The sequence below is a fragment of the Sciurus vulgaris genome (assembly GCF_902686455.1).
Source record: "Sciurus vulgaris genome assembly, chromosome: 5".
In the NCBI taxonomy this organism is placed as follows: domain Eukaryota; kingdom Metazoa; phylum Chordata; class Mammalia; order Rodentia; family Sciuridae; genus Sciurus; species Sciurus vulgaris.
Genome location: NC_136465.1, coordinates 151,922,022 through 151,936,038, shown reverse-complemented (window position 1 = coordinate 151,936,038; position 14,017 = coordinate 151,922,022). Strand labels below are relative to the sequence as shown.

The following is a 14,017-nucleotide window of genomic DNA, read 5'->3' as shown; positions in this document are numbered from 1 at the left end:
ACATTGTTGACAGGCCCATGAACAGGATGTGCTACCTACATTTAGGAACCAAAATATAAGCAGCAATCACCCCACAGTCACTGAGTAAGCTCATCCTGCTCCTGGATGCTTAGGAGAGGCACAAAAGCCAGGCTTTGTGACAGGAAAGCAATAAATCTTCCAAAATAAGTAACTATAATCTGTACATTTCCCTGACTGTCTAGATGTTACAGTCTCACAGAAGCCTCTCTATAAGTTTTCTCCTCAGTCTGTGCCTTTCTTAGCTTAAATGCCTTTCTCTTGGTCTAGGTACAAGATAAGAGGTACTTTTCTGCACAAAAAAAAAAAAAAAAAAAAAAAAAAAAAAAAAAAAAGCACCAATGTTACTTTATTGAATTTTCAGACTTTAATTTCTGAGAGTGTATACATCATAGAAGCCTTCTTAATACTGATTACCCTCCCTACAGTCTTCATACAGAGCATGTTTTGGTGTCCTTAAAAGTCACTGCTGGAATGGATAGATGGATGGACAGACAGATATATATTTTAATTTAAAGTTCACAAGCCATGTTCATGTCGAGTTATTTGTTGCATCTAACAAATGATTTTTTTTTTAAAATTGACCAGTGGCTTCATATCCAGAGATTCATCCATCCATAGATCAAAACAATTTGTTTAGTTGCCTCTATCTGAAACATGTGTTTTTTTCTCATTATTCCTTGGACAATACAACACAGCAAGTATTTATACACCATTTGTGTTATATTGTTATAAGTAATCTGGAAATCATTTAAAAACAAGAGGATATATGTAGTATATATGCAAATTCTATATTATTTTATATAAAGGACTTGAGCATCCGCAAATTTTGGTACATGGGAGGGTTCATAAAAAAATCCCCTAATGCCCTACAGGTACACAAGGATAACTATGTACACACACAGAAGCAAACACACACACACACACACACACTTACACATAAAGATATATAGATGCAGATTTATATAGCTGACCTATAGTCATACTCATAGGAGGTAAAGAGGTTGGAATTTTCCCATCACTTCATGTTGCCATGACTTTTATTAAGCATTATCTTTGACGTTCCAATCCTCCTGATGCCTCCTATGAAATATCCCTAAGTGAAACATTTCATCACTTAATTATATGTTTTTCTTTACTTTCTTAGGGTTTCTCTCTATCCTGCATATGCTTTTCCCATCATTTCTGGTTTGCTTTAATTGACTACTTTGTAATTATATAGAAGTCATAGGAACTATGATTTATTAAGCACTAGTTTCCTGCTAGGTACCAGGCCATGGAGTCAAAACTTCCATATATAGTAATATCATTCTTGTTTTCTAAATGAGGACAATGAGTCTTAAGCTAAAATAATTGTGCGCAATGTCATAGAGGTAGGAAGTGGCACAGCAAGATTCTCTAGGCTGTTATCAGAGTTCATGTGATTGCTTCACTCTGTTGCCATCTACCCTAAGCCCTCCCTCCTCTACATATTTATGTCTATCTAAAATGAGAATCTACTGTTAGACTGGGGCTCTTATGCCTGCACTTTACCAGTGTCCTGATTATATTCTCTCCCACCAATTATGGAAATAGAGAGAAAGGATAGTGTAGTGACTATAAAATCATGGGTTTGAATTACAACAACAGTGAGAGGGATCTCAGCTACTTAGAAATTCTTCAATTTTAGATCAATTATTCATATCTCTAAAACATCAGTTTTTCTAACTGTAAAATGAAGGTATTAATAAAACCTATCTTCTAGGATTATTGTGGGGATCATTTTATATAAGTAATATTTATATACATGTAGCACCCACACCTAAGTAACCTTCATTAATTTTATCCCATAAAAAGGAAATGGAAAAGAAAAGAATAAATAAAAGTAACTTAAGAACATGTTTTCTGAGTCACATGTCACAGTGGATATAAATTTGCCTTTCTCTTTCTGCTGCAAAACTTTTTTCATAGTCAAACTTCCTCCTGGTTCTAACTTTACATTTGAGAAACTGACACTAAAAAGGTAAGGCAGTAAGAAACCAGGGAGGAATGATAGCTGTGGGATAAGGGGAATACTAGAGGCAATGCATTTTAAAGAAAACTTTTCACAGGGGTGAAGAAGAATGTGTATTTGATTTGCTTTGTTCCATATACAATTGCTTTTCTCAGAGGAAAATGTAAAAATTAATGTGCATTTATTCTAAGAAGAATTGAGTGGTTGAAATCCCTTATTGTCAAAATGGTTACAATTCCCTAGATTCGATTCTTAAGAAAAATGCAATTTTTTTTTTTCATTTCCTATAGTTGACAACAGGCTATTTTAACTTTCTTTGGCTATCTGGGATCATATTATATTCTTTACTTAAAACATAGATTGTCTACAGAATCTGTAATTTTGAGACTCTCTTTCCTTACTTATGATAGTGGATTAATTATCAATAATTTATGTAGTGAGATAATTAATGAAATTGAGTTAAGAAAAGTGCCATAACAGACACAATTTTTTTCCTTAGCATCTTCCACAAAAAAACCATATTTCCTTAGAGAAGCATATTCATTCTTTAGTCAAACACAGATAAATTTATTTCATTAAATAGAAAATATTGATATAATTCAGTGGGATGTAATGAAAGTTTCACATCAAATGTAACCTGTGATTTTCCAAACTGGTATCTTTATAGGTAAATAAGCAAGAAGTTTTGGAAGTTAGATTTTATTTTTACATGTAATAGATTTGCTATTTTCTTTGCAATTGTGCTATTCTTTTAAGTGGAACAATGTGCTATGTAAAAAGCTATATAAAAACATGATATATCCTCAGATGGCATGAGGAAATGAAAATAAAACATTAAACCTTTCATATTTTTACTTCTAAGTTTTTGGACATTATAGTCATTCAGGAAGTACTATTCCGAGGCTTAGTGGGCATATTGGATCTAAATTATTTCTCCAGATGTTCTACATATGGTAGATGACTTGGATATAGGCCTGAGCTTTCTTCTCATATAAAGAAATGGTTTGTTTAATGTGTTCCTCCTACACATTCGGGTTGCAGGGACATTTGGTGATTTTATGGAAAAGTGTAGGGCTACCACAGCTTATCATTGTGGGTTATTAATGATTCTCATTAATGAAATGCTTGGTTAAATTTTCATATATGCTTAACTAATACATCACCCCTTGGTTATAATTAAAATGCTCATTTCTTTATTTTATAACTTATTTCTTTTATCAACATCAGTGTTAGTCCATTAACAAAGGTAGAAGAGAATGGTGAGATTCAGTGTTTGATTTCACTTCTGCAACTGCTAGCACAAACACTTGTCACATGACTAAAACATTTTATAATTTTGTTGAGTCCAACAGGGAGAAAAGTAGGAAGGTTTTTTACTACTTTCAAAAGCATGCATTATTATAAAAGGAAAGAAGGAAAAAGATAGAAAGCAAAACTAATTCTTCAAAACTTGCTTGTCTGTTTGATGGCCTAAGTCCTCATCGAGTGTTTCTAGATTCTGTACTCATGTTTATTTGCTAACTTAGCATGATCCATTTCCATATTCCAGGCCTTCCTCCTTCCCTCACTGAATTACATCTCGATGGCAACAAAATCAGCAGAGTGGATGCAGCTAGCCTGAAGGGACTCAATAACTTGGCTAAGTAATCTTCTTTCATTACTTGCTTTCAGAACAGTGACTAGGCATATCAGTGCCTATATGCTTGAAGTTAGAAACATGATGATTGGTTTTTATTTAATATTTGCTGCAGGTTATTGTTATTTTCAACAAATTTAAACTTGGGTCTATATGATTATTTCTGAGAAGAAAAAAATCAGTGAAATAGTCTGTCTATTATGAGTACCAAGATTGGAATTGTATCTTGTGAAAGTGATATAGGTTTAGGTCTGTTTTAGTCAGCTCTTTTGCTGATGTGACTAAAGGACCTGAACAGAACAATTTTAGGGGAGGAAAAATTTATTTGAGGGCTCACAGTTTCAGAGGTCTTAGTTCATTGAACAATAGTTCCATTTCTCTGGGCTCAAGGTGAAGCTGAACATCACGGCTGGAGAGGGTGAGAGAGGGAAACAGCTCACATCATGGTGATCAGAAAGCAGAGAGAGAGGTCCCCACTGGCCAGATACAAATATAGACCCAAAGCCACACCCCAATTACCACCTCCTCCAGCCACACCCTACCATTTCAGTTACCATTCACTTGATCCCTATCAGGGGATTAAATTGTTGATTGGGTTAAGACTCTCACAACCCAATCATTTCTCATCTGAACCTTTTTGATTGTCTCACATTGGGGGACACCTCACATCCAAACTATAACAGATCTTATGGACCAGGTGCTTGATTAACTGGTTTTACTTGAATATGTTCATTCAATGTATACTAACTTGATATCAAGCAGAAGATTAACAAAGTGTCCCAAATACAAAAATGAACACTACCAAAATCTAGAAATATTGGATATCACTGTTAGAGTGCTTATAATGAAATTCTCTAACCTCCTATTCTCTCAAGTTTATAATAAAATATATCTACATGTAAAATGTAGGTCAACTATAAATTATTTATTATTATTATTATTTTTGTTGGTATTGTCTTCCTTAACTTTGTTTCTTTCTTTGTAAATGATCATCTGCTTTCTAACTTCAATTTCTCTACGTTTGCAATCTGGCTAAGTAATAAAAAGAGGACAGTGCTGGCAAACTCTTTCCTGGAATACTCTGTTCTTGATATGCATACATTACTGCATGTGCTTACATAGTATGTCCCCACTGTGCTATTAGGCCAAATTGACTCACTCCTCTCTTTGCATATAAATTTCATGGGAGATAAATAAATATAACACGAATCATTTTATCTTTGAGATATATCTAAGTCCAAATGGATGTTTAAGGTAGCTTTTCCCATTTCAGTGGATAACACCCAATGGAGAGGGCTGAAGATATACACATGCATGTGAATAGGGCTGACATATATTAATGCTGATATATCAAATAATAAGAAATGCTTCATCTAGATCTGTTTTAATGCCAGTCACTAATGTAGAAAACATTATTCACCGTAGTATTATGGATCACCTACCTGTATTGCCAGGTCAGGTCCTTCTAGCTGCAGAAATGAATAGTCAGATGAATTGCACTATTCATCAAAGTCATTAGCATTGAATTACTATTATTATTGTTGTTATTGGTAGTAGTAGTAGTAGCAGCAGTAATAGTAGCAGGGAAAACAATATTTGAAAGTTTTATATAGAATAAATGATTCATAAAAAGTATGCTTTTTAGAAAAAAAGAATAAATTCATTTTGTACTAACAGTGATATGGAGATTTAGAGAGTCTCCACTTTAACACTGATGTCAAGTGCTTTATATCAAAATAAAGCATAAAGAGCTAATAGATGTTGAAAATGTCCATAGACTCAGACTTCTCTTCAAATGACTTTTGAGTTTTATTCATGGCCTCATTGGCCAAGCAAATATTCTCATTTTTTGAATTTATTGAACATAGTTTTTTCAGAATCAAATGCAGAAACATCTTTCTATTAAACCATGAAATCATTATGGTTTTATTGCTTACTCATGTTGGAACATGAAAAGTCTTTTGATGTTGAAAATGAAAACTGTGAAAGGAAAAAATGCAACCACTGGCCACAGAACATTGTTTTAGGGCAACTGTTACCATTTGTAATAGATAATAAGTTGGGAGAAAAGAGTGCATGCCCTTCATCAGAAGTATGAAATAATATATATATATATAATATTATATGCATCCATGTATACACCATTATCTCCTTTACTAAATGAAGCATTTTTTGATAATTAAAGTCATTTTTTAGGCATGACCTCACCATGCCTACAGTAAAATCATGTACATACTGTGTTCTCAAAAACATTTTTTGAGGATCGGAGATGTGGCTTAATGGTAGAGCACTCATCCAGCATGAGTGAGGCCCTGGGTTCTAGTCCCAGTACTGTAAAAAAAAAAAAAAAAAAAAAAAAAAAAAATTATTGATTGAACAGATAAATAAGTGGTTAAGTAATGATTTGAGTAATGAAAATTTCCTTGAATAACTTCATGAGGAATGCTGTATTCTCAAATTGAATATTGGGACTTAGAGTATTATAAGAAACAGGAGACAAAATTCTGAAATAGAAATGGAAAGGTCAGAAAAAAGAACGAGTAAAAAGCAAATATTTTTTGAGCCAAGATGCCAGATTAATAATCAATAGCTATTACAATCCAGTGCTGCTATTATTAATAGCCTAAAAGCAGTTAACTTTAACCTTTATTTCAATTATCAAGCCATGGTTAAAAATGGGAAACTTCCTTACCTAAATCAGCATCTGAATTCTAAAGAGACTCAAAACAGAACTAGCTGGAGACAGGGAGAAATTATCCATGAACAATGTGCCAAGATCTCTTCCTTTGCACTTAGGGAACCTGAAAAACTCTCTTTCGCCCTCCTTGGAGTTCTATCTCTATCTCTATCTCTATCTCTATCTCTATCTCTATCTCTATCTCTATCTCTATGTCTATCTCTATCTCTATCTCTATCTCTATCTCTATCTCTAACTCTCTTTCTTTTGCTGTCTCATACCTGGTATCTTCTCTCTGCCCTTTGATTGATGTCACTTTGCTTTTCATTCCCAGAGTGTTGTACAGATTACTCACATCTTTGAGTCAATCTCTCGTGGCCTTGAAATCTGTGAAGGGACAGTGAAGAACACCCATATATTATGCATTCAATATTCCAAAAATAGGAACCAAGACTTTGAGTGAATTAAAATTGAAGGACATATAGTAGGAATGTCAAAGGGGGCAAGAGAGGGATTTATGAGTCAGAGACCTGGGTCAAAGCAAGAATGCTGGCACCAAAACAGAGTTTGAAACTATTAGATAGTCACTGAGGAACTTTTTTAAACTAGAAAACAAACTTTCTAGAAAGTAGGTTATGTTGACTTTTTAGAATACGGCACCTTTTATTTTCTGTGAATAAGTGTATATGATGAATGCACTATTGCTCCATTTTCAAAGTGACCAAATTGGTTATGCCATTTCTGTTGGTTCTTTCAAATGAATTTAATGTGACCATTACACATGGAAATCTATTCCGTAGCTATTTATTGAGCATGCCAAGAACTATGTTAGTATTGGATATACCACAAGAGTGTCACTATTCCAAAGGAGAGGCATTCACCTCCACAGGCCTTTAGAACACAGAATACAGCCCCTTATGTAATCACGGTTGATCACAGGGTGCTATGGAGCATTTACAAGAGGTGCCTGTCCAGTCTTGTTCCGTCAGAGGAGTTTCAAAGAAGATAACACTGAGCTATTAAGAATAATGGGCTGCATTTTGATTCACTGTACACAAATGGGGTACATCATTTTGTGTCTATGGTTGTACATGATGTAGATTCATACCATTTATGTAATCATACATGTACATAGGATAATGAATCAAAATGCAGTCTGTGAAAAATAAAAAATAAATAATAAAAAACAGTATGTATGCAACTTCTGTTTTGTGTGTGATCTTGTATTTGATGAGTAAACCTAAAAGTGCTTAAAAAAAAAAAAAAAAGAATAATAGGCTTTGTCTAAGCTCAGAGAGATTGGATAAAGCACTGTAAACAGAGAAAATTGTACAACAACAAAACCAAAAAGATTCCCTTTTCTGTTAACTTGCTTAATCACACAGTGCCTATACAAAAGACACTAGTGTGGAGGTACATGTTCATTTCTGCTTTGCCTTGCAGGTTGGGACTGAGTTTCAACAGCATCTCTGTTGTGGACAATGGCTCTCTGGCCAACACTCCTCACCTGAGGGAGCTTCACTTGGACAACAATAAGCTTATCAAAGTCCCTGGTGGACTGGCGGAGCACAAGTACATCCAGGTGATGCATAAGCAACTCCTTACTGTGAGGGATCCAAAGAGTACAACTCCCTACTGGATGCTGGGAGACAGGAGGCTTCACTTAAAAGTGGTTTCTACAGTGTCATAGTCAGCTAGGCTGCTGTAACATGTCACCATAAACTGGGTGGCTTAAACAGCAAACATTCATTTCCCATTTTTCTAGAGACTGGAAGTCTGAGATTAGGGCGCTTTGCATGTTTGGTTCAGGTGAGGGCCCTGTTCCAGGTTGCAGAATGCTAACATAACCTTTTGTCTTCACATGACAAATGACAGTCAGCCAGCTTTATGACCTCTTCTTATAAGAGTACTAATGCCATTCATGAAAGCTCCTCCCCCACGTCCCAATGGCCTTCCAAAGGTCCTATCTCCTAACAACCACAGGGATTACAGTTCCAACATGTGGATTTGGGAGGAGATAACAAAATTCAACCTATTTCTCAGAAATATGTATTTAATATTTCCACATAAATATTCATTTTCATTTTGTAAAAAAAAACAGATTGAAATTATTATTCATTAATTAGTGGTATTTCTTTGAACATACTACAATGCTTGCTGTGAAGAAACAGCTTAAATGACAGTGTCATTTCCAGGAAATGTTGCCCAGGGTGATATAATCAGTGATGCATTGACATGAACTAAAAATAAAAGTTTAGCTTTTAGTTTTAGCACATATGATGTAGCTCAAAAAAAATGTTTAGCTAGTAGTGTGGCTTAATTAACTATATATAAATTATCAAATTACAGTGCTTAATAAGAATAAGAAGATATGGGTCAGTGGTACAATTTTATGATAGTGTTTTCCAGTCTGCAAATATGCAAATTAAATGCTTATGTTTAAGTAGTGATAATAATTTTATACATAATGACTTTCATCATTACTTTGAAAAAATAAGTTATTTAAATGATTCAATTAAAAATTCAACATTATTTGTAGAACTTACATATATCCTTATTTTATCTAATTTTTCAGCTTTTTAAATTTAGTTTCTTTCAGAAGTTTACATAGGTACTTAGGTCTGTCATGGTGAATCAGAAACAATATCTTAATGCTTTTTTATAGTCAAGTCATTTTATATAGTTGTCGTTTTCAAAATCTAATATTTAAATTTTGCTTGGGTTTCAAGATAGATTTATCTTTTATTCTGATATAAACAATGTCAATAAATTACAAGTCTCTTGTTATTATTGATTTTTGACAAAACTCCTACTTAAATTGACATAGGCCAATTTACACTAACTCAATTTCTGTAACATGTTTTATAAGTAGGAAGATCAAACTTAAAATATTTCTTGATGGTTGATTTTTTTTTTCAACAGGGTCTTTCGTGGTGATGAAACAATGAATAGGCAATTTTAAGTAAAACAAAGATGCTTAGAATACTTAATAAGACTAGATATTGTTTTTATTAGTTTTTGTTGCTGTTGAGCTTTTACTTGTTTGTTTTTATATCCTTGCATGATCATTTTCACATTCTTGCCTCCTGTTTTTCAGATGTCAGACAGGACACATTATGAACTTCTTAAGTTTTAAGTTATAAGTTCATTAGGAACATTGAAAGAATGAAATAGAATAGAAAATAGCACATCACTAGTTCATAAATTTTTTTCATATGCACAGATACATACATGCTAAACCTCTATACATAATGCATTTCTTATTTATTGTGAATCATAGAGAAAAATATAAAGAGAATAAGAGGGAAGACTTCTATGTTAAGAAAATATTGATTGCATGAGGTAGAAGGTCCTACAGATGTCTCTAAGATTATTCCAAGTGTAGGAAGCCAGTGTGTGATAAACTACAAGGGACCTTGCTTCAGGTAGCAGAAAAGCAAGCTGACCAGTAACAGTTGGTTGATCAGTGAAGGGAGACGAGGTCAGATCAGGTAGTATTTGTAGGTTATTGTGAGAACTTTGGATTTTTCAGCATGGGAAGGGAAATCACTGGAGTGCAGAGGCAAAGAATATACAATGTGTAATAAAATTTTAAAAAATAATTGCTCTGGGAGGTAAATTAAACCATAGAATTTAGAAGCAAAGGAGGAAGCAGGAAGATCAACCAGGACAACTTTAATACTCCAGATATAGATACTGGTAGTTTGGAGAATATTGTGGGAGTAGACATGGGAGATCTGGCTTGTGTGTACATTTTGGAGGCCTAGCTACCAGGATGTCATGACAGAAGACAGGGTAAAAGAAAGGGAGGGCTGCATAAATGGCAGGGATCACAGCCTGGTCATCTGGAATGTTGACATGCAACTTACTGAGAAGCAGAAGATGAAGAAGGGAAACCAGTTAGAAATGAAGGGAGAAAACAGAAGTTTGATTCATGCGTTGCTAAACTATTCCAACTGAAGGATGAGAATATTAAAAATGAATATTTACATGAAGAGTCTCAAAATATTTAGGGGTAAAAATCATTCTCTGTTTCATGTTGCAGGTTGTCTACCTTCATAACAACAATATCTCTGCAGTTGGAGCAAACGACTTCTGCCCACCAGGATACAACACCAAGAAGGCTTCTTATTCAGGAGTGAGTCTTTTCAGTAACCCAGTCCAGTACTGGGAGATACAGCCATCCACCTTCCGGTGTGTGTATGTGCGCTCTGCCATTCAGCTCGGAAACTATAAGTAATTCCCAAGAAAACCCTCATTTTCATAACCTGGCAAAATTCTGTTCATGCCATTGCTACAAAGAAAAAAGAATGAAAGCTAGATTTTGGAAACTTAACTGTATTGTGGATGTTTTCCCACATGACTTATTATGCACAAAGCCAAATATGCAGTTTAAATAATTGCCTACAATAAAAAATAATTTGCCTGCCATTTTCAGAATCATTTTTTTTGAAGTTTTCTGTTGATGTTAACCAAGCTACAACAGGTACTTTTATTTCATTAAATATGAAATATGGAGTAACTATATATGTCAAGAATCTAATAAAATTTTTTCCTTTAATTTTTAGAAAGAATCAGAGTACCAGTCTTTTGTAATTCATAGCGCAACTGGCTCCTTTGACATGAAGTCAAAAGCCAAATCCTAATTCTGTATTAATCTGCATTATTACTGGTAAAGCCTAATTTGAATATGTAAATTCAATAAGGCTGTGTCAAAGTTTTGCTAATGTCACTATTTTAAAGAAAATAAATTAAAATGCATTCAAAATTGATATTGTATAAAAGCTTAATTGTAAACATCTCCTAGTCTCAATTTTCTGAATAGAATTAATAATAACAGCACAGATTTTCACATTCTTGGTCACTTCTATCCATTTTTTGGTATTTGGTATGGTACCTTATATTATCTATATTTGATTCATGCATTGCTAAACTATTCCAACTGAAGGATGAGAATATTAAAAATCGAGCTATAAAGCATAAAGGAGAATTTTTTAATTGCCTAGAGAAGTACTATTTCCAGTTATTAATTTACTAAATCAATTTTAAAACTCTCATGTGTATAATCATGCTGCTTGCCTGAACATTGGAAACATCTATCAAAGCAACCAATTATACAAACCCTAGGGGATGGGTTGATTTACTATGAGTATTTACCAAATAATACATCTATACTACCAACATCTAAGAAGCAAACATGTGAACACAGTTTCTTCTACAAAGTTAGGTGTTTTGTCATTTCGGATCCTGAAGGGAGCACGAACAGATTTAAAATATAAATAGGAGTACAAAATAGACCTGCCCCCAATGAGTCTTAAAGCACAATTTGACCAGAACTCTAGCCAAAATTTTCTGCAATTCCTTCAACCTTTCATTGCTTGACTGGTTTCCCTCATGGTTCCATAACATGAATCCCATGTATAATTTATCCACTCTTAACAGAAAATCATATTATCTTAAGATTTATAGGAGTATTCATGAGTTTCTCTCTAGTTATTATACACCAGTACTACAATGGAGCAAATATTATTAATGGTATTTTGTAAAGAAGTAAACTGAAGTGAAAAATTAAATAACTTTTCCATAGTCAAATACCTGGGAAGGACCGAACACTAGTACTCTAATCTTGTACAAGTTGGAATGCATTGGAAAACAATTAGTTTTGGAGGGTTAAAATTAATATAATTGAATGAAGGGATTATTATAGAGTGTAGACAGAATTTACTATACAAACAAGGTGTGGTGACGTATCCAGAGATTGGCTATGATGTGAAGTTGTCCCCATCCATATGGCAGAAAGGGTATCAAAGAAGAGTAAGGATCTGGAACCAAGTGAGGATGGAAGATTCCCAACCCCAGGTAGCCTGATCCTGCACAGCCCTCTACAACTGCCACTAGTGTGGTACTGAAGCAAGGCACCTACTTTCTTTCATGCAGATCACCTACCAGTGCTTCCACTGATCAAATCCAATGAGGAGATGAACATCAAAAAGCCAGGGAGATGAGGGTGAGGGAGATGAGGGAGAAAAATGGGTCAGGTCAGGACATATGGAGAAGAACCAGTAACTGTAAGATGGTTGAATGAGTTCTCCAAGCCACAGATAAGATTACATCCCATCCTTACTTGTGTGCTTTTTCTGATTCCTCATTATGGGCTCTAACAGATTTTTCTGCATTGATCTGAGGTATATATCAGTTTTTTAAAATTTGATGAAAAGTTGTCAAATGGTTAGCTAAATCTTATTTCTCTTTATGAAACATCAGGCTGTTTTTAAAGTGACTATGAGGAAAGAAGACTTTTGAAATACAGGTACCATAAAAATAATAATTTTTACACCGTGGATACTATGTATTAACTGTTGCCAAACAACATTTTATTAATATTTACAGTAACCCTATGGGCTACATGTGGCTGTTTAATATCCTTTTTTTTACTTGAGGAAATTGGGCCCAATTTACCCATGGTTCATAATATAAGTAAGAAAGCAAACTTTTCATCAGTTCATTGTATTGGTACTTGATAAAAGAATTCACTCATGTCTAACCGTTATGTATTACAGAATATCAATGTCATTTTCCATCTTCTTTGTAATAATGAGTAGCCCATCAGCCTGAATTAGCACTGATACTTTTGAAAAAGGATGAATTTGCTCATAAAAACTTCAAAATATTTTACAATTTTATTCGATGTTGAAATGTTCCTTATCAACAATATCCAGTATAGTATAAACGAAAGCACCCATGGCTTTTGAGCACTAGAAATGAGTTAATGCAATTGAGGAACTTATTTTAAATTAGCTTAATTTTAATAAATTTGAATTTAACTAACCACATGAAACTAATAGGTATCATATTAAAAGGGCAATTCTCTTCACTCTCAAATGAGTTTAAATATTTCTTTCATGGTATAGAATGGACTTTTGTCCAAGCAAAAATATTTATTAGGATTGTGATGAACCTGGGGATATGAAAGGAACAAGATTCCATCCCAACTTTAAGGTGAAAATTAACAGAGGACAGGATAATTGAAAGAGAGCAGGATAATTTTACCTTAGAAAGATGTTCAAGTTCTTGCAGTGGCTCAGAGGAGGGGTGAGGAGTTCTGCAAAGGGTGAAAGGAACAGGGAAATCTTCATAGAGGAGGCAACAGTGGAGGTGGGTTTATGTAGGTGCCCTGAGAATTCAACAGGGAGATGTGGTGGGAAGGGAGAAAGTCCAAGCGGACTGCCTGGACACCTTCGACAGGATTTACTCAGTTTCTTTGCCTTCTTCTGAAGTAGAGACTACTTTACACTTACATTTGATATATACACAGCTAACAATAACATCAGAAGAAGCCACCATTTTCTTTCTCTAAATTTAGAGGGGGAAGGACATGTCTCCTTTTTTTCTCTCCCATCTCTTAAAATATTCCATCTTCATGGCTGCAGTTAAAAAAGTGGTTTCCATAAGAAGGCATTCAGGTATTCGAGAGCCATAATCATCAATGGAATGAATATATATATATATATATATATATATATATATATACACACACACACATATACACATACATACACACATATATGCACATATATATGTATACACACACTATGTGTGTATATATACACTATGTGTGTGTATATATATATATATACATATAAATATATATTTTTTGGTAGGACAGAACCTTGTTTGATGTACCTCTCTGTTG

At 34.0% G+C, this 14,017-nt stretch overlaps 1 protein-coding gene across 3 annotated transcripts in view; it reads left to right on the top strand.

Moving 5' to 3' along the window:
• The window catches only part of DCN (decorin), a 34,606-nt gene extending 23,851 nt beyond the window's left edge, over positions 1 to 10,755 (top strand). For all 3 annotated transcript variants that reach the window (XM_079140141.1, XM_079140140.1, XM_079140142.1), the window contains exons 6-8: positions 3,561 to 3,654; positions 7,768 to 7,906; positions 10,370 to 10,755. In XM_079140141.1, coding sequence (XP_078996267.1) covers positions 3,561 to 3,654; positions 7,768 to 7,906; positions 10,370 to 10,564 — 428 coding nt within the window. In that variant the 3' untranslated portion in view covers positions 10,565 to 10,755. The remainder of the gene's footprint in view (positions 1 to 3,560; positions 3,655 to 7,767; positions 7,907 to 10,369) is intronic.
• Positions 10,756 to 14,017: the final 3,262 nt, after the last annotated feature.